Genomic DNA, 21,844 nt, shown 5'->3' with positions numbered 1-21,844 from the left:
TTTAAAATGCAATTTGAATTGCAAATGAGGGAGAATTGTTGTAACTTAATTCAGAATATGTCCACCATCTCTTGAAAATAATATATATAAACAAGCTAGCATTAAAAATACTCTTGTCAGTGCCACCATTTGGCTATTGAAATCTAAATGCTACTTGGGGCTTGGCACGTGTCTAAACAATCTCTCTGTTATTTCTTGTTCCCTAGGACAGAAATCAGTAAAATCTGGTGCTTAAAACATTGGGAAAAGAAAAATAAGAAACACAGGTTGTAGGACAGAAAATTAAATAGCTGCATCCATGCAGGATTTGTGCAATTTAATACTCATGTTTTGCGTTATAAAGATGGCAAGAATTGTCTGGGAGGATTCCAACGTAGTCAACACACACTGATGAATGTGACACAAAGATAATTACAGGAATAGCTTACACATATGGTTGTAGTTTTACCACAGTCAGGGGACACCTAACATGATGTGCCTAGGAAGGCTGGAGATGGTGAAACCCTGTCCTTAACCAAAGCCTTATCACAGAGGATGCCTGTGGGACTGCATTATTCAGGAGGCTCAAGAGGGACTTGGGAGTAAAAGCATGTTAGTTAAAATGAAATCTGAACGGGGACATAAAATTGTTCCAGATGAATGTTTAGGCTTGGGGAACATCTGGAATCCTCATTTGTTCAGGCCCTTTCATGCAGCTACGTATAATTTAGTTCTAATTCCCTCATCAGCTCAGCACCCACACAGCGGCTAACAAAACCACCTCAATCTAATGAAGAAACAGACACTGTTATAGCTGTCATACATTTATGAGATAGAATGCCTAGTTCAGTCCAGAATTAGATTCAGTGCATAACTCCTACATGTGCATTTTAACCTCGTGATTCTTATTAGACAGCATGAGACTTTGCTTAATGTAAAAGGTATTCTTTGCTTAGTTTGAAGAGTTAGGAATAATGTTGTACTCTTTTAGAAGCCAGAAACAAGATTACTAGCTAAAACATAAATACTCTACCAGCACTGAGTGGCAGAACAATATTTCCTATGTATTTTTCTTTCTAGTCATGTATTTGCAGCTACAGACTTGTATGATATAATTTTTTATTATGATTTTTAAGCTGCATTTGACATAAATTAGAACTTCATATAGGTTTATTACTGCTCTGTAGTAAATATTTGTTTAAAACAGTTTGATTTTTATATCTGTTCTTCACCATTTATATTATAAATACTACACTTAAGGGAAGTATTGGAGTTTAGATAGATACTTCTGTGAAAGTATACCACAGTGCTCAGTTGTCATGCATTTTTATGGGAGTTACTAGGCGAGAGATAGATACCAAACTACTAAATATCCACTTGTCACTATACCGATCTGTAGTCAGTCCACCATTTCTTCATACTTCTGATTCCTGCCAGAAGAAGAATCAAGTTGAAAAAGGTTTGGAGAGGGGAAGCAAGATTATAACAGGTAATAAATGGTTTCTCTGTGAGGGGAGATACTTCAGAAGGTATCTTGAAAACCATGACTGTTGTATAATTGTTATGAAGAGGATGGATGGGAATTTAGTGTTCATTGCCTCTCCCAGCAATGGGAAAGTATGGGGAGTCACATTCAAAACAAACAGAATGGTTTCCCTCTGCAGCAAGGAGAAAGATTGTGAAGATGCTGAAAGCTGGTAAGAAATCAGCAGGCAAGTTGATAGGAGAAATCCCATGAAGGGTTACAGAGTGTGTAGAAACCACAACTATGCAGGAAGTCCATGAGCAGAAAATAATTGTTAGCTGAGAAATGCCTAGAGGAAAGCATTATACACATTTCATGTGTTTTCCCTTTTTTATAGTCCCTATTTATGACACTGGTACTTACTTACCTAAATAACTTTAAAATCACAACAATTTTGGTGAAATCATAAATACGCATCTAAAGAAACCTCATGAATTAATTTGATAGGCTTCATTCTTCCCTTCATATGCTAAAACTCATAAGAGGGAAAGACTTTTTGAAAGTGTTCTTTAGACTATATCCTTCATTTTAATGACATTTTCTTTAAAATTTTCCCTTTACACATCTACAGATCTTAAGACAGCCTTTAGGAACCTGAATCTCTACACCACTTTTGGATCTAATCATTCTCCCTAGTTGTTTGGGGTTTTTTTTTGGTTTTTTTTTAATATCTGTTAAGCTTTCAGTCAATTCATCAGTAGCATGGATAATAATGACATATGCTCGTTCCATATAAAGTATATATATAGCATAAATGCACATTTCCACTGTAACATTAGCAGAGATGTAACATGTTCATTTGTGTGTCCTTGCAGTAATAAAAATATCAGATATAATTGCTAAAATCATTAACCATTGAATGAAAAACACCTAATTACTTTTAAATTACTCTATTTCTTCTAAGTACAGTATAAAAATTACATGTGGTAAACAATGCTAGGAGATAATTTCTGCAATATAGTGTAACAATGTATGACGGTATTCTGTGCATTCCTATTCTTTTCTGCATTCAACTTGATTTTCAAGACAACTCAGCATTGTTTTTGTAATAAATCTGATGATAAAGTACTTGAGAAGCCTGTTAGAAAAAGAACAAAGCATACATAAGAACAACTCTAGTGGGTAAAGTTCAGATTGCCAGCCTCTAAGAGGATACTAGGAATACATTTCAGTGAGAAAATTAAATAGTTTGGAACAAGACAATGATTCCTGAGTTAATGTTCAGACTGGTAAATTTCTAATGCTTCAAGAATGACATAAAAGTGCTTATAGTGCTTATAATTGCACAGTGAAATGAGGCTTAGAAATTTGTCCCGAACACACCTTGTAATAAGGTTAAACTGAAACATTGCCCTCCTTTGCACTAGTATAGCTATAGAAATTTACAGGTACAGGGTTGTTATTCAAAGACAGTGGATTTTTCCCATTTGGTTAAAGAATACTAATCACATCAGTTTGCAATAGCATTGATGCCGCACCATCACCATATCTTCCTCTAATCCTCTCTGTAATTTGCTTCAGTAATACTCTGTTTCCTGTCCAGCTTCTCTGTCCCCGTGCAAAGTAGAGAAAGGCTTCAAACACCTCTCTTTCCCCAATGAAATCTGTCTTTAAATATTTCTCCTAATGCCCCATGAGCAATCAGTACTAAGTTCATTGCTAACTTTTAATACTTTGTTTCATAAACAGTGAGGTGGGTGGAAGATTTAAAGAATATGTATGTTTTTGTCATTAAATGGACAGCATCCACCTCCAAAAGCTCTATTTTGCAATTGTACAATATTGAAACACATACCTGTCTCTGTATACTGGCTCTTTCTTTATTACTCCTCAAAAAATATAAATATGTATGGCACTGGTAGTTTCATTGCCACACAGTCCTAAGTTAAGGCAACTTTAAATGAGCAAAGACAGTTGTAATTACCTTAGCATGAGTTATATATGCCAACTCTGAAGTCCCTATCTATACAATGTCCTAGTGCCACTAGGTGCCATATGGGAATTAATAAAACCATTGTTTCTTTTATGGATTTCTTAAGACAGAAGATACAGCTTTTGCCTCTTGTTACTCTGCAAGCTGCAACCTGAATCCAGGATCAATCTCCATAGTTTTGTCAGGTTCCAATACTGAAGTTTCACTACAAAGTCACTTGAGATTTTTAACCAGTTATCTCAGTCACGAGGTCTTTCCTTTCTTTGCCTAACTTTTTATCCACCCTCTCAACCAAACCAAATTCCCTAGTGTTAAAAAGCAAGCTGTCTTTACTTGCTGACTCCCCACCATATTCTTTGCCTCACTGAAATGTTTACTAGCTGCTTTCCTGGCTCCAGCTTCGCCTCTGTCATTCTCCACAGACCATCTTTGGCCTGATCCTGTGTTTAAGAGATCTGACAAGATAAGCATACAATCTCTGGTTCAGAAACCTCACAGATCTTTTCCAGTTTGCTGGAAAAGAATGTGTGTTTGTTTGTGTGTGTGTGTGTGTGTGTGTGTGTGTGTGTGTGTGTGTGTGTGTGTGTGTGTGCACAGACAGTATGTGTATGTACATTCTTAATATATACATTAATATTTACAAAATACATGTATTTTACACAAAAATTTAAGGAACCAAGAGACAAAAGTAATCTCATGGATTAGCCAGCCTAGCAGAAGCTTCTCCACTTGTGTGATAGTTTAAAAGTTGATGCAATTTTCAGCCTTGCTCAGTCTGGCCCATCACAGCTAATGCACATGCAAAACAGTTTAGTGCTCGTATATTCATCAGTACCAAGGGTGGACAGAATATTTTTTATGCATTAGGTACACTCTTAATAATAAGGAAAGGAAGGGATGTAAGCCTATGTAGGAGTAGATAGGGGCTAATGCAAACATGGTGGTGGGCGCTGAGAGTCAAAATAATTTATGTGTTGAAAACTTTTGAAGTAAGTAACTAAAGCTATTTTATTCCTAGGTACTAAAATAAAAATTGAGGTGTTCTTCATATGAAAACATTCTTCATCTATGTTATTATCAAGAGGGCACAGTATAGAAGTAGTCCCCAAATTTGTAAATATTCTGCTTTTGGTTAAAATTACCAACTTTTAATTATGATGAAAACAATGCAGCTGCTTGTTTCTGAAAGACAAAGGTTTGCATTTATGAAAAGTTATATGCACTCCAGTACAGCAATTTTGGTGGGAAACAGTGACAAAACCCCAGTTACTTTGGAAAAATGCTATTGTTGATTATTTGCAATATATTTCAGCTGTGTATAGATTTCTCGTAGTTGCCCAATAAACACACTGCTTTCATTCTTTGGAGCTTAACAGTTTCTCCTGTGTTCTCAAGCTCTTTCCAACTTATTACAGTGTTTCTTTTGATGGATTGGTTTTCCTGAGTCAAACTTAAGAACTCAGAGCATCTTATCACACTTTGACGAGCTCACTTTCTCAGGGGCAAAAAAGAGAGGAGACAAAAAGCCCATCAAGGCTTGTGCCAGTTAAATCCAAGCTCTCAAGGGATTTGTTTTTCTTTTGGCGTCAGATTAGATGTTCAAACCAAACGGTGCTGTGGGGCCATGGGTGAGTGCCCACTGAACCCTTAACAAGGCTAATCCCACAGCAGCACATTCCAAGCAGCTAATGGGTGCAAGGGCTTTGCTGGCTCCCACGTCTCTGCACCACGGGCAAGAGAGCGCCTTGCGCAGGGCCCCGGCACAAACATTAACAATGGCCAGCCACAGCGAAACGTGGGCAGCACGGCTTGCTCCGGAACAGCCTTAAACGCCAAATCCGATGCCCAGGTAAAGAAAAGAGAGAAAGAAAACTTTCTTGGTGGGATTTTGCAGTGAGGTTAATAAAGAGAGAGGCCTACCCAGAAAGTTAAACTATCAATAAACTGAATTCAAGTATGGCACATACTTTATGAATTCACTGTTGACTTAAACTGTCTCATTAACCATTACTGAAGGAGTATTTTAAAAGAAAGAGAAGATAAGCTTCCTGCTCTACTAGTCTTGAAAATACTTTGATAGTCTTCTAAACTTTTTATTACTTCACTAATTTGCCTTATAAGTAAGACTTTAATGCAGACAATTTAGTTATGAATTTTTTGATTTCCTGAAGGTATGCTGTTATGAAGACTCTACGGGAAGTAGCATAATTTATTATATATTTATTTATTGTATATTAATATAATATCTTATGATATTATAGCTTTTTAGTTTATTGCAAATTGTATCTAATGCAGAAAGATAACTGGCATGGGGCAGTGCAACCAGATGCTTTCTTTTAAATTTGGAAGGACAAGGAATTACAAGATTAGTAAATCACATATTTTGTCATCACAACTCTGCTGGGCAGGAGAGTAAATTGTTTGAAGTCTAAAAGCTGGAAAGTATCTTCTCCTGATGTGAATATAGATTTTTAACCTATTATTTTTACAATATTACCTTTGAAGAAGTGTGATAAAAATTAAAATATAAACTATGATTTTTGTTATGAATTTTTTAATATAGCTCTTTTACTTTTCCATTTGCAAAAACAATATGGGAAAGAGTAGGAAAATAAATTTTAAATGCCAGTTTCATGGGTTTTAAAGCTTGTTTTTTTATCTAGTGAAAAAATTTCAGTGAAGTACCTGTTATGGCACCTTTTTGTACTGGAACTTAAGATAAATTTAACGAAATTGTTTGCAGAAAAGGATGGAAATAGCAATATATTTAATAAAGGATATTTCGAAATTATATAAATTAAATCTCAAGACAGTCTTTCTTAGGTGAAATATAAATCTTTTAGCGTTCAGAATTTCTGTTTAACTATACTTTGTTTAAGCAAAACATATTTTGCCCAACCTTCTATAATACATTAACCTTCTGTTTGCTACCATGAGAAAGAACAGTCAAATGCAGTTTTATTTAATAGTTTAAATATGGTTTTCTGATTTTGTTTTGGTTGTTTTGTTTAGTATTTTTTTATGTAAAAGTGTAAAAGTGATGCTAGGTATCTGCTATTCCTACAAAATATGAAGTGTAGCAGATTTTTCAAAAAATGCAAGGAGACCAAAGATAAAATACTGCTAAATAGCACCAGTAGCCACTAGCTCCAGCAAGGAATTATGTTCTCTATAAAAAGTAAAAGAATTAATTCTATATACTGGTACTGGTAAATTGTAGAAGTAGTTAGAAATTCTTGTGATGTTGTTTTATAGTTTGTGCTAGTGACATTTACGGACTCCAGGAAATTTCTTTAGTTCACAGTAATTTTCACGTATTTCAGAAGCAGAGGACTCTGGTTTTAAACATGGAAAACAGGATACAGATAGAGTTGACAAGAAGGTAACATTAGATAGTGATGTAACATTAGTTAGTGAAAGGAATACGTAGGTATTACTTTTATAGCTTTGCATAGTAAAGAGTAACATCAGTTAGCTACATAGGCAATTTCAAAAGCTCTCCTTTCACAGACACGAAATACTCATATTTCCTTTAAATTGTTCATTTACTTAATTCTTACTTAATTCTCAGACAATTTTGTGATAGTCCATAGTTTATAGTTCTGTTTATGCTGTGCAGTTAAGTTGGTAATTTTATTATTTAAACGTATTAAGTTAATCTGTTTTAAATGAATGTTCAAAGGAAATCTTCAACTCCTCTTCTTATTAAGTGAAATAATAGAGCTCTATGTGTGTGAATGCTTTAGAGAGCTTGCCAGAACTCATATTATATGGAGTGAGGATTCCCTAGATAATTAAAAATTAATAAATTTTATTTAAAGTTTATTCCCTAGATAATTATAAATTATTAAATAATTTAAAATACTTAATAACTCTGAAATTCTCTCCTTTCCTGTTTTGTGTTTGTTCTTCTTTTTTCACTTTTTCTTTCCTACTCATCCCTATGTTTGAAAAACTTTTTGTGTATCTGACAATTAAGACTATGTTGCAGGAAATTTCCTGCTTTTATGTGAATATGTGATAGATGATCTTGAGTGTTAGGAACAACCGTAGCTACTATTTTAGAGCCTACCTGCCAATCATCTGACTTAATGTATTACATTTTTTGTGTCTTGTTTCAGAAACAGATCTTCCTTTTTTTTATTTATTTCCTTTCTTTTTTTTCTTTTTTTCTTTTTAATCAATGTGTCCACATAGAAACTGTAGTTTCTGCCTCTGTGTTAAACACTACTCTCAGTGTTTGTGTAAAAATGTTTCAGGTAATTTTGTTGTTTGGTTGTAGGTTTTTTAGTTAGAGCTGGATGAGTTGTAGCACTGATGTGGAAACAGAGGTGTTTTTAGTGAATAAGTGTAGAGGCTTTTCTACCATGCAGAAAGGTTTGGAGTTTGAGTTAATACTTCTCCAGAGATTTCTATCTCTGTTGTGAGACTATGGTAACAGCATCAAGGTCATCTGGCTAGTGAATAAGAAAAAAATATTAAAATCTTGTGTTGGGTGCTTAACTCTAGAACGGAACCATAGTTCTAATGGAATATTTGCCCTCTGCAAAATAAGCACTGTTTATCTGAAGAGTCAGTGAAATTTCCTCTTCTGTTTAAAGCTTTTCTACAGTTGTATTATAAGTTGTATATAATAAGGAAACAGAGCTCAAGGCATTTCCTTTCTCTTTTTCAGGCACAGAAATCATGGATAGAAAGAGCATTTTACAAGAGAGAATGTGTTCATATCATACCCAGCACCAAAGACCCTCATAGGTAATTGCACGTTATGTATATGAGAAATGAAAGATGGCTAAAAAAGAATTCTCGATAGGTGTATACATAGAATGGATCCAGATATAAATATTTTGTAAACTTATTTGTTTGGAAGGTCGTTGAATTACATCTGGAGTGATGGAATCCTGTGGGAACTATTTGTTTACATTTCAAAACTTATTTCAGAAGAAAAAAGATGGGTCACCATCTATGCTTAATTTCCTTATCTTCTTAGCTCAATGTTCAGCGCACTGAATATTTACCTAAATTGGATGCATGACACACAACACTGTCAAAAGCAAATAGATGCATTAAACTAGCAATTTAAAATTTGTGCTAATCCATGCAAAAGCTAAATACTTGTCCTGATGTTACTTGAAGAAAAGAGATGTTCTTTAACTTCATTTTGTACGTATTTAGAACAAAGCATGATTTTTTGAAATACAGGAGAAATGAAAGTAAACAAGACACAGGGGAGAAAAGGTAATATAGATACTTTGTTTTTTCCATACATAAAGGCTTCAGGAAAGGAATCAGCAGAGTTGAAAAGGGGTTGGGTTCTTTTTGTAGTTTGTTTCCTTGTCCAGCTTATACACACACGTGACTCAGGTTTTGTGTTTGTTTAATGTCGTAGGTGTTGCTGTGGGCGTCTGACAGGTCAACACATTGGACAGCCTCCAAGCACCTCCATTACTCAGAATGAGAAAAATGAAACCAGGCTTGCTCGCAATGACATCCAGTCAGAGAAGTGGTCCATCAGCAAGCACACACAGCTCAGCCCGACAGATGCCTTTGGAACCATTGAGTTCCAAGGAGGAGGCCACTCCAATAAAGCCATGGTAACCATGTTTTCAACTTAGATAAATAATGCTTCTAGCTAAAAGTAAGAGTTCACAAAGGATGGATAATGTTCTTTCTTAACCTCATGCTAAAATATTATTGAGTATACAACCAGGATGTATGTTTTTATGTATCACGTGCCAAAGAGTGTGTGAACAAAATTAACTGTAAAGCTGGAGCACAGTGTAAGAGGAGCTACCTTTATGAAGGCTGAAGGTACATTAATGTGCTGCTGTCTTAATTTTATTCCAATAGCTACTCATTGGTCTTTTTCTGATTAATTATAGAATTCAACTATGATTTCCCATTGCTGGATGTGTCTGCAAAGCTGACAGATTTTACACATACCAAATTCCCATTAATATTCATCCAGACATGTATAGGAATGTAGACCAGTTAGACTTACGGTTCATATTTCAATGAAATAAGAGGCCCCAGGAAGTGTCTAATCTAGAAACTACAAAATCCCTTCATCAGCGAGTTACTCCTTCCCTGTGGAGTGATACCAAAGTGCATTGATCTGAAGGTTTGCTCCACTAACTTGGAGAAATGTTTCCAGCACACATGCTAACCCATGCCTGCATTTCTTCTGTGTAATATTACATGAAAGGAACAATCTCTCTGACTCTATCTAAACTGCAGAATGTGGATCTTTGGGAATGGCAGAGCATATGTGCCTAGCACTTCATGGCCAATACACTGCTTTGGCAGTGAGGGCAGAAGCTGAACTGCTGGGCACTCTGCAGAATAACCTGCCCAGCAATCCAGTAATGTTTTCTGTGCATGAATTCTTCCCAACAGGTGACTCAGATCTGTCATAAAAAACAGAGATTAGAGACAGTGAAACTGGAGTTGAAGTGACTACTCAAGTGGATGCTTCTGCTTGTGCAGATGGATGGCTTCTTTTTATAGAAACCAGAAAGCACTGCTGCACCAAGAAACAGAAGATTAGGAAGTTTCTCTAGAGCATCACAGACATCATATGCTCAGTTGATAACCAATCACCTAAAAATCTGCAAGGCCAGAGGTCCAAAGATACAGTAATGAATGTTATTAACCATATGTGGATTCTTTGCATTGGATCAGTTTTAGGAGAAGGGATAAGAGCTTTTTCAGTTATGTCCTTAAAATAGCTATAAAGCAATAAACAGTCCTGCCCAGACAAAAGTAGTCTTGGGGAGCCAAGAAATTATGAAGGTTTTAGGGAAGCAGATGACACCAATTCTCTTAGAGGATTTCTCATCTTTGCTGAGATTCTGATGTCCTGCATAGTGCTGGAAGAGACAGGACACACTCTAAGATTCATGCCGTGTGCTCAAAGTACAACTGAAGTGCAACTGTAGAGATAAAACTGAAAGTCAGCATAAAGGAAACAAAAATATTTTCACAGAGTGCAGTCAGGAGTGAAACCATGAACAATTTAGAAAAAAGAAAAAAAGAGAACGGAAAAAGCAACTTAAACTCTCAGAAGACTAAATAACAAGTTAAAACTTAGGGATAAATAGAGACAAAGCATTTATTGCTGGAAACTCTCCAGATTTACTTTGTCAAACTCAGAATCAAGAATCAAGAAATTGCACATGCCATCTATTTGTAATCATTAAACCCCACCCAAAACATGAGAATAAAACAAATTCTCCATTAATTAAAAAAAAATAAACTATAAAATCTCCAGAAATTGAATTATTTCACTGGTGGGAAAAGTGCTTCAAATTAAAAAATCCAGTAAATATCTCTCAAATGGGTTTTATGATTGCTTAACCCCAGTGAGAAAAATACCTTTCATAAGACCAAAACACAAATAAGGAGGCTTGCATAACAATCTGAGTGGAAACAGATAAAATAATTTTGTTAGGTGTTTGCCACAGAAACAGCATGAAGATGTCATTGCGTTCATATTTCCATACCCAAACATTTTTTAGGGTAGACTATGGTCAAAAAGTTGTCTAAATAGTTGTTGCATTTTTATTAATAGAAAATTAAACTTCTATCTTTGCATTTACTGGGTACTGGGATTTTCCCATAATAAATAAAATTGAACAACTCCAAAGGTTTCTGTGGAAGCTAAGAATTTGCTAAATCAAAGGAACCCACCAAGTTTCTCAGCAGAGTAGGGAAGAAGGAGATTTATTGATAAAATAAGGCTTGAAAAAAGGAGCAAGTACATAGCAGCTCTTGGAAATTTTTTTGTTCCAGAACCGTATATTCTCAGAGATGCGGAGAATCTGATCAGTGTGGAAAAGGGAAGAAGGATAAAGGGGAGAAAATGTCATGAATATATTCCTTTCTAAAAATGTGTTAGTAATTTTCGAGGTGCTGGCTACCAGATAACGCTATAGCATGCAAGCTGGTTTTTGCTGGCAGCCATGGTAGGCTTATATTGTACCTATTGACTAATAAAATAACCTTACAAAGCAGCAAGATTTGGCAAGCTGACCAAATCAAGGAAAACCTCAGGGAAAAATACTGGCATTAAATTTTCCACATATCCCCTATTTTATTTCCTAAAATGGATGGCCACACATGAAAATTGTTAAACAAGGGAAACACTGAACTGAGCAGTATTTTCTTGATCTCTGTTAACATCAGAACTGTTACTTTTTTCTGAATTGGACTTCAAAGAATTAGGTGGGGTTTGTTAATAGGAACCATATCCTTAGGTTTATAATTGGGAAACCAGGAGTCAATTAATGGAACAGACTAATTCATGTAAAACTAAGAGCTAATTATTTATCAATTTGAATTAACAGAATTAGGTTTTAATAAAAAATATATAGTAAGTGTAATTATACTTTTCATGATACATTATTATATCAATTGCCACCAGACAACAACAACAAATAGATCTTTAGCCATGGAAATGAAAATTATGCTGAAATTCTAACAGAACACCTAGATTTGGAACAAAACAGCAAAGATATAGGTTTACATATTGTAAATAGAATTGACTGGGCCATTAATTTCATTTCCACAGCCACACGGAACAAAAATTCCCAAATGTCATGACTTTTGCTAATGCCATGGAATTGTTAAAGTATCTTCAATGTAACTGCACTATCCTCCTTAAAACAATCATGCAAATAGTTTAATTATTTGTGTAGGAAATTATATAGAAACACATAGCTGAGATTAGGTAACACTGGTTTACAAGACCAGTTACTAAAAAGGCCCTTTCATCAATTTCATGCAACTACAGATGATCCTGCAACAAGACTGTATTTAGATCTCTGTCAATCTAATATTTTCTTTACAAGTGACTCATCCCATTAATATGTAAGAAATGCATTTAACTATTTTGCTTGTCTGCATTTATTTTGGTTTTATAGCAGATTTTCAAATTTAACAACTGTAAAAAGATGTGAGAGGTCTGTGGATGCACGTCAAATTTATTAATAGGTTTTGCAAATAAAATTGATAAAAATACAGGAAAACTAATAAAACATGATCTACTTAAACTAGTTGACTCTTTGCAGTTTAAGTAACACATTTATCTAACTTTATACTAGCATTTTATTAAATCGGAAAGCAATTATCATGTGAGCGATTCCATTCCAATTAAGAGCAATATTCTGAAAAATTTGTAAATGTATTTTGTTCATCAGTGTACCAGTTAAGACTATCTTGCTGAGATACATTGTGCACTGCACTTTTGAACAATCTAAACCTATATTTTTTAATACACTTTTTACCTTTAGACACCCACACACCCACCCAGCCACACACACATACACACTTAATGTTTTCTCATTAACTGGTGGGCCAGGATTGCCTATAAACTTTTTTAAATAAGTGCTCTTTGCAGAACTAAAATTTCTTTCATCATGGTTTTTCAGGGTTAAATGGAAGATGGCTGTTTGAAAAGCCTTTGGTGAGTTAAATAGATTCCTCCTCGCTGAATGCATTTCAATTATACATTTCATATGCAGAGTAAAATTCTAAAATAAGTTTGCAGCTGCAAAAGAAAGGAAGTTTACTTCAGTGTTAACTTTTCTTATGGTGCATGGAAACATGAAAGAACATCAGTAGAATTCCAATGAACATTAACTGTTACTTAGACAAAGTTGCTAATATTCAGGTCCTTACAACTTTATTATTTGGAAGCCAGTCACAGAAAAAGGTAGTTTTATTAGTTTAAAATACATTGAGTTTTAACAAAATTGTGTAAAAAGGATGCCAAAAGCCATCAGGGCTTTTAAGAGGAAAAAAAAAAATAACCACATAACTTGTATAAACCATGAAAAGGCAGCAAATATTTTTCTCTTATAGTAAATTAATTATTAAAAAATATTTACAGAATTTAAAAGATGGTGTTCTACATGGAGGAAAAATGAAAATAACACAGAAAAACCTTTATCCAAAGCCCATTTAAATCAATGAGGGTCATTTCACCGATTGTTCAGTGGAACTTGAGTTAGGTCTTAAGGGGCTAAGAAGAAATAACTTATACAGAACCAATCTGGTTTTAGTCTAAGTAGCGGGGTTTTTTTGTTTAATTCGGTGAGAATTAAATGTAATTTAATTTTTTTTTAAATTGAGGATCACACGTAGGGTCAACCAGTCCTGTAGTGATAGATACTTAAATAAGTTACCAAAAAGAAACAGAGGAGCAATGTTAGAATGCAGATCACAAAACATTATCTGAATAGATTTACTTTCAGAAATACAACAAATTTCCGAGTCTCTTTAATTTATGCACTGACACTCTTATTTGCAATCTTTCACCAAGTACTTTAATGAGACAGCTGTGCTTAAGTAACAGAGTAGTAATTCTATTTTTCAGCAACTTTGACTTTTGCCCTAGGGTACTGTAGTCAAGCTTGGAAGTATCTGGCTGTTTGACTGATAGTGGGCATAGGATTGTTTTAGAGAACACTTGACAAAAAAAGTGAAACAACAATTGGAAACAAATGCACTTTTGCTGTGTACCACTGTGCTGGTCTAGGGATGAAATGGGCATTGCAGCTCGAGCTTGATTATTTGTCTTTACTGTGTTGGTGCCAGTCAGGTCAGTCTGTAGGTTTTGTGATTCAGAACTGTACTTTTGCTTCCTAACTTGCCCTGCTTTGAAGACACATAAAAACTGAATTCTTGCATCCTATCCATATACTTCTCTCATACAAGAAGGGCTAAATAATTTCCCATTAGAACTTATAATTTCTACAGCTGACAGATACACCAGGCATGGAATTTCATACAACAGAGTGGGTTGGCTTAGATTGAAATTTTCTATCTGCCTCCAGAGGCTATAGCAAGAGAATTCAGAAGCAAAAGAAATACTCATTAACATTTTAAACAAAAACTGATAGGGCTAAATATTCTATTACAAGATTGGAAAACATAAATTTTTGTTACATGCTAAAGTAGCCTTAAAGGTGTGATTTATAACTTAATGTAAACTTTTTAAAATAGGACAAAAGACTTCTCTTTTAGTTATTAGCTAACATAGTAAATAATGGCAAAAGAGTAAATTCAAGTATGGCAAACTAAAAATTGCTTCTGTAAGAGCAAAAATTATGGAAATAGTCATAAAAATTGAATGGTATGCACAAAAGAAAAATCATGTTTGGCATCCTTGCCAAAAATTTCTAAACCACTAAATCTTATCTTACTTGATTTAAATTTTAATTTACATGAAAGAAACTTTGCTATTCATTTTTCCTTAAATTTCCTTTTTGTAAAATAGAATTATACAAGTATAAAGAGGGTTTCCCTGCGGCATAAAAAAGAAGCAGTTGTTTCCAATAAAAATTGTCTATAGTTTAAATAAATGCAAGATAATACTTCTTTCTTAATCACTTTATAGACTTATATTTATTGGAATTCAGAGGTCTATGTGTATAAGAAGAGTAATACATAGACTTAAGAAGGTAGGGACAGTGGAATCACACATTCTGAGATATTTTTTTTTTAAATCTAAAGAATAGAAAAAAAAACAAGAAAAAAAAAGTCACTGTCCAGATTAGGTAATACACATCTGATGCCATTTGTGCCTTCATCTTAGGATCATCCCGGATGATGCAATGGCATGTTTTCAACATATTTGTATGGTCATTGCCAGTATGAATTCACCTTAATTATGAAATAATTATTTCAGTATGAATTCACCTTAATTATCAATATGAATTCAGTATGAATTAATCTTAATTATCTAATGAAGACTCACAGTCTGTCTTCACCAAAAAACAGAGTAAGGTACCAGTGATTCCAAACCAAAGACTCCATAGTTTCACAGCAGGGTTTTCATGTAGGCCTGTGAAGGAGGTTGTCTGTGAATGCCTCCAGGTGCTCTTTGCAGCCTCAGATCTCCCTTAAGACATGAGAAAGGGAAAATTTATCATTCTTTTCATACCCCTCTGATGTCCTAAAAATTTGACAACCCTCAAATCCCAGTTTAAAAACTTTTTATGTCGCAATCTATTCAGTGGGATCAGGTGCTATACAAGACTTTAACTCAGAGTGCAAATTGACTGAGTAGCTACTGAGGAGGCAATTCATTATATTAATAAGCTTGACAGGCATGAAAACTGTGTTTTTTATGTCCAGTAGTTGTTGAGAATTTGCCTGGTTGCTGCAGAGAGCATTACTGATGCACTGGGGTGAACATGCATTCCCAAGTTCTTGCTCAGCTTTTGGTTTGGCTGTGCCCCACTCAACTGATTGTGCAAACAGTCTTCTGCTTCTAGAAATGTTAACAGTAGATGTTTACTGTGCAACAACCCATTCTTGAAAAAAAAATTCTGTTTATTAGCAGTTTCCTCTGGAAAATGTCAAATCCTTAATTTCTTATTCAACTAGAAAGGAATCCACTTTATTATCATATGGTATTGCTAAAAAATAGCAAACTTTTGGCAAGAAATACTGGTTAGACATGTCAAAAAAGGGACAAAAGGATTACATAGTATGTATGGATATTATACTACTTGACATGTTACAGTAAGCACATTAGGACTAGTTATTCCTCAGGTTGAAGGCAAAGATATACACCTGATGTCTGTGCTGACAACCCATCAAGAGAAAGGCTGCTGAAGCGGCTCTACAGGTACTGATTCAATCAGAAGTTTGACAGACGAGTGCTTTCTGCAACCTATTTTATTTTATTAAGAGGATCCTTCCAGATCTTAGCAGCTATAGAAAGAATTTTGTCCTGTTTCTGCTATGAAATAAAAAAATTATCACATGCACTGTCACAGGTTTTTTGAAACAGCAACAGAAAGAGCAGGAGAAACACTTGTAACAGAGAGACAGGTAATTGCGTGACATGGTAGTGCTGTAAAAATTTTGAATACAGTGATTATCTTTGAGCACACACAGATGTCTGTGATCTCCCCTGGCACAAATTGCTGCATGTGTAGCACAGAATGGCCAGCAAGTGGAAATGCATGAATTTGTTTCACAGCCCTTTTAGGATCTAGAGTTTTCTAAGGCAAGATCATCAACCTGTACAAATTGTATATAGTTAGCATTCTTTCAGCTGGAAAGTATCTGTTTAGTTGTTTTGCTCAGTTTAAACCTATGTATTCTTGAAGAACTGAGTTTTTATCTGCTATTTCTTGCATTTTGAGAGTTTGACTTAGATAATTTGAAAATGAGGTACAAGTAAATACACAGTTGTGACCCTGACTACTTAGGTCAACTTTGGCAGATCCCTTACATTTTTGGTCCAGTTTTTGCATTTATAAATTGTAGACATTAATCTTTCAAGCATTGTTAAGGACTTTGAAACAATTCATTTCTTAATTTCCTAAATAAAGAAAATTTTCCAGCCTGTGAAGTGCAAGTGTTCCATTATTCCTAGTTTCTCAACTAGGAAACTAATCATCAGGTTAGAAAATAGTTACTGGTTTTGTCATTAAAAAAGTGATCTATTGGGCACAGATAATATACATTAGAAACAAGTAGGTATAAACAATGTTTTTTTCTCTACTCTCTCCTATTGCCCTTGTTTCTGCAGTATGTACGTGTGTCTTTTGACACAAAGCCTGACCTTCTTCTGCATCTGATGACCAAAGAGTGGCAACTTGAGCTCCCCAAACTTCTCATCTCTGTGCATGGGGGCCTTCAGAATTTTGAACTTCAGCCAAAACTCAAACAAGTCTTTGGAAAAGGACTTATTAAGGCTGCGATGACAACTGGAGCATGGATATTCACTGGAGGAGTAAACACAGGTAAGAGCAACATTGAAATAAAATCACAGTAGCATCTAGGAGACTTCATCACAAAAAAAAAGGGGGAAAAAGTAGGAATTATGAGATTAGAAAGCTATTCCATGTTTGGTTTTATTTGTCATTTCTGTACTATGTGAAAACAAGAAAATGTGAAGTTCACACCAACCTGGCCGCTGGTATAAAATGGAATAAAAGGTTTGCTGAAGTACGAAAAGCACACTTTGGAGCTGAAAATAAAACCTCCAGCAAGGTAATTGTATTAGTATATCACCAAGGAAGACTTTATAAGATCAGCTGTAAGCTGCAGGGAAGGTCTACTAGTCAAAGAAGTCCAACTTTCATTACAAAAAACTGAAAACCCTTTCATCCAGCAAGGACATTTATTTTATTTAATTAGGTCACACAAAGTATTAAAGGAAAAAAGTTCTGGTTTTTGGATGAGGTGGCAAACTTCTTCCTTACTTATAGACAGCTCAACCTAATTTTTTGCTATTACATTTTCATCTAGAGCAACATCTGCAATTTCTAGTCAAAGAGCATCTGTGATACACCAAACAGGTGTCCTAGGGACCCAAGACAGCATCTGGCCCAGCTCTGCTAGCAGACAGCAGATACACTTTAGGAATAAGCTGCAAAATGTAGGTCCCTAGACAGAAAATTCTGACATCTCAGTTACCATCTCTGAAGGAGGCAGAAAGGGGGAGAGATTCAGGGGAAAATCAAAAAAGTTCTTCTACAGAGTTGCAAAACGTTTTGAGCTAGGCCATGAACTTGTAAATTCTTATGTTATTCTCATTTGCTGCAGTAACAAAGCTATAATTTTTTACCTTAGTAAGAGTGTATCTTCTTACTGTCTCTGGAAAACAATGTACTCATTCTATCATGTGTTAATTTTAGTGCATGGTGGATCACCTCCTACATGTTTGAATAGAAATGCTTAATAGGAGTCTTGGACTTGGTTTTCAGAGCACATCAAATTTAAAACAGTACTCAGTTTTATCACAACAGCAATACAAGTAGCACAGAATCATAGGATATGTTGAGTTGGAAGCCACTCAAAGGGATCAAGGAGTCCAGCTCCTGGCCCTGCACAGGATAGCCCCAGGAATCACACAACGTGTCTGTGAGGGCTGTCCAAAGATTTTTTGAACTCTGGCAGCATTGGTGCCTGAAGAAAGCAAAGAGGCATAGCTTTTGGAGTGTTAGATAATAGACACAAATGTAATATGACTCACATCTCTTCAAAATAAGGAATAAAATCAGGTTGATGTTGATCTGTGCACTATGGTGGTAATAATATTAGTTGTCAGATACTCTTGTCATGATGATGGGAAAGACAGATATAAGTTTTAAGTTAAAATTACATCAGAACAATGTACATATTGTACACTTAATGCAGTGGGTTACCAGAGCAACTATAGAAATCAAAATACACATTTTTTTTAAAAAAAAGGACAGATGATAACACTTGTACTTGGCAAATGCACAACTGCTTCCTACCATTTTTCAAATCCTCATATTTGCAAATGCCAAAATAATACAAACAAACCAAGAAAGTCATCATAAATGCTGTTGAAAAGGACTGTTTTTCCTAGACAATGCAATGTAGTTCAAGTGACTCTCTGCTGTTTTAAATACAAACAATTTGACAAGCAATTTTGCAATATCAGTAATCTCTCATTGCAAGCTTTAATTTCTGGAGAAAAGCAGTTGATTGCTCAAGGACTAGGTTCTCAAACTTCATAGTTGAAAATTATTTGTGAATCATAAAAGTTGAGAATTTCTCAGTACAGTCTCTTTTGTTGATGATAAATTTTAAAATTTGGTTTACCTTAAGGAAAATTATAACTGAAATGTCCTGAAATACTGCTATTGGACTGAGAATCAGTGATGTGGGATAGACAGAGCATACCTGACTATAAACATGACTGTTGTTCTGAATATTCATTTCATGCTGAAAGCTGATTATTCTAAACAAGAGAATTTTTTGCAGTCTGGACAGATTTTCTCCTTTAAATCCTTTAGGCTGTTCCAAGAGCCTAAAACTTAGGCCCAACAGCTTATTTCATAGCTGGTGGCAGGTACAGGGTTGGGGTTTTTTACCTTCCACCACAGGAAGAATACTAGACTCAAGGACATAGAGGATCTGTTAGCTTGTGGGGAGTTTTCTTAGCCTGCGTCATTTACAGTTCAGAAAGCTAATATCAAAATCCTAACAATTGCATGACTGTGATTTCTATCCAGTCATCTTGAAATCATGACATTTGAACAATATGGAAATTTAGAATCAGATAACAACTGCAGCAAACCTATCTCTCTGCTCCAGTGCAGCCACATCCTAAAAATAGTTCTTAATAGACAGATTTTTAAAGATTATTTTATTAAACGAAGGAGAAATTACACTTGTCCTTTGCACAGAGATACCACTGAAACACTGCCTGAGCTGGTCTAGGGCAAGCAAGCAGCCATTGGAAGAATGCTGGGAAGCAGCCATTTTTTCTGTACTAGTTTCTGTTTCCTCACGATTCCCGGGGCAGGTGCTAATACTCTGCAGGAAGCTATCTCAGGTGACTGAGTTTGTTTGGAAAGAGTGGCAAAATAGCTTCATCAAAGAGTAGCATAGTGATGTTTTCACATTTCCATCCTTGATTGGGAGCATTTGTGTACGAGCTGCATTTCTGAGCAAGCTGGGAGGTGGGGGGCGGGGAGCACAATTAATTCCTATGCTTCTTTCTGTGCTTGGAAATACACAAATCCTTGCATGCACATGTGAGCACAAGTGCAGATAAATAAGCGACAGTCAACTGTCAGCATTTCCATTCTTCTTTCTAAAGCTGTGTATTTTTTCCTTATTACTTCATTTAGTAATTTTTGGATTCAATAAAATGGATTCACAGAAATTAATAATAGGAAATAAGAACGTATTCATAGCTTTATTAATTGTAAGAATAGGCACAGGTATTCTATAAAAAAACAAGTCTATACTAAATCCATATGATAATGAACAAAAAATATGTAATTATGAATTTCTGTTTTATGCTGTTTCTTTGCCAGGGGTCATTCGGCATGTTGGAGATGCCCTGAAAGATCATGCCTCAAAATCTCGAGGGAAGATCTGCACCATCGGTATAGCTCCCTGGGGGATTGTGGAAAATCAAGAGGACCTGATTGGCAAAGATGTAAGACCTATATAGACATAGATGACTTTCAGTGTCTATAAATATTCCAGTTATCTTTCCTGTCGTCTCCATCCTCTTAGCAATTCCTCTTAGAATTATTGTCTGCAGCTAAAACTCAATATATACACAGGTTTTCCATTAGGGTTGATAGCAGGGTTTGACACATCAGTAATAAAAATTCCTGCGCTGTATGTTATTTAAAAATAAATTATAATGGCAATTCATTAAAGGCCTTCTTCAAAATATATCAAAGCTTCATCCTTAGAACTCTATGAACCCAGAAAGGCACTTAAGAAAATACTGATTGCAAAACTTGAAATCTGATTTATTTTCAAGCAAGACTGTAATGCCTTGGTTAAATTTTAAATTTGAGGCTATCCTCCTTAGAATATATTCCCTCCCATAAATTTTTATTGATGCCATTTTGAAAGATCTTATTGGGTATTGTAGATAAGAGTGACCTCAAGTAATTCACCTTCAGCCACCTTCTGAAGGATAGGGCTGGTGTTTCTCCTATTCTTTCACACCATACTTTTCTTTTAAAACTCTAATACAGTAAGATTAATTCCTTAATTTTAAATACATGAATAGTTTGTCTGCACTGGTTATTTTTTACCTGAAGCTTTTTGGAACCCTTTTTTCCTCACTTCTGGTTCATTCCTAAGAAATCTGTCTGAAAAGCAGTGACTAATTATGAGTGGAAGAATACAGTTTTCAATCTGCATAAAGAACTTCTTCCTTATCATCATTAGCCTAACCCATTCTTCTCTGTATGTTCTGTATCCACGACCAAGTTGGGAAGGGGAAAAGGATTCAAGTATCTCTTAAGTCAGAGGAGTTACAATGATTATAAAGAAAATTATCTGACTGGAGTTTATTGCAATTCACTATGAAAGTACAGCTGTTAGGGGGAACTGTACTAGCATGGAGTCTTGTACTCATACCAGACAAACAAGCATGATCAGACTTAGCCACTGTAATTCTGAGTCACCAATGAACTCTTCTAAGGTGCAGTGAAGAAGGTAATTAGCAGAAAAAGCTAAGCACAAGGATGTGTTGCATCTTCTTAAAGTGTAATATATGCATCATTTTCAAATATATAGTCTTCAGTGATTAGGCACGGGGTTCTGGAAACATAGCAGGAACAAAGTTAAGAAAAACATAAATTTAGCCATGAATTTTCAAACATTCCTATTCCTTTATTACTTTTTTCCTCCTGTTGCAAAGCTACCTCAGTTCTGAGGCAGTCACTGCCTGTTTAAGGTGATCTGGAGCCTTCTTTTTAAGAAAAAGCTAAAAAATTTATTGATTTCCCAGGTGTTCCAGCCAAGTGGAGCATCTCCCCTGACTTCTGATTTCCTTAAACAATACTTTCTTCTAAATATCCTTACAATTTAACAGGAAACCAAGAAGTTTACAATAATTTTATTTTAAAATAAACTATTTAAAAAAAAACCTTTCTGGTTAA

The 21,844-nt window shown here is 35.1% G+C and overlaps 1 protein-coding gene across 9 annotated transcripts in view; it reads left to right on the top strand.

Annotated features, from left to right (window-relative positions):
- TRPM3 (transient receptor potential cation channel subfamily M member 3) overlaps window positions 1-21,844 on the top strand; it is a 400,684-nt gene that overhangs the window by 252,830 nt on the left and 126,010 nt on the right. For all 9 annotated transcript variants that reach the window (XM_072922315.1, XM_072922316.1, XM_041711361.2 and 6 more), the window contains exons 2-5: window positions 8,113-8,192; window positions 8,827-9,031; window positions 16,984-17,197; window positions 20,252-20,376. In XM_072922315.1, coding sequence (XP_072778416.1) covers window positions 8,113-8,192; window positions 8,827-9,031; window positions 16,984-17,197; window positions 20,252-20,376 — 624 coding nt within the window. The remainder of the gene's footprint in view (window positions 1-8,112; window positions 8,193-8,826; window positions 9,032-16,983; window positions 17,198-20,251; window positions 20,377-21,844) is intronic.

The sequence above is a fragment of the Taeniopygia guttata genome, chromosome Z (genome assembly GCF_048771995.1).
Source record: "Taeniopygia guttata chromosome Z, bTaeGut7.mat, whole genome shotgun sequence".
In the NCBI taxonomy this organism is placed as follows: domain Eukaryota; kingdom Metazoa; phylum Chordata; class Aves; order Passeriformes; family Estrildidae; genus Taeniopygia; species Taeniopygia guttata.
Note: the sequence above shows the minus strand (reverse complement) of the source record. Positions and strands in the feature narration are given on the sequence as shown.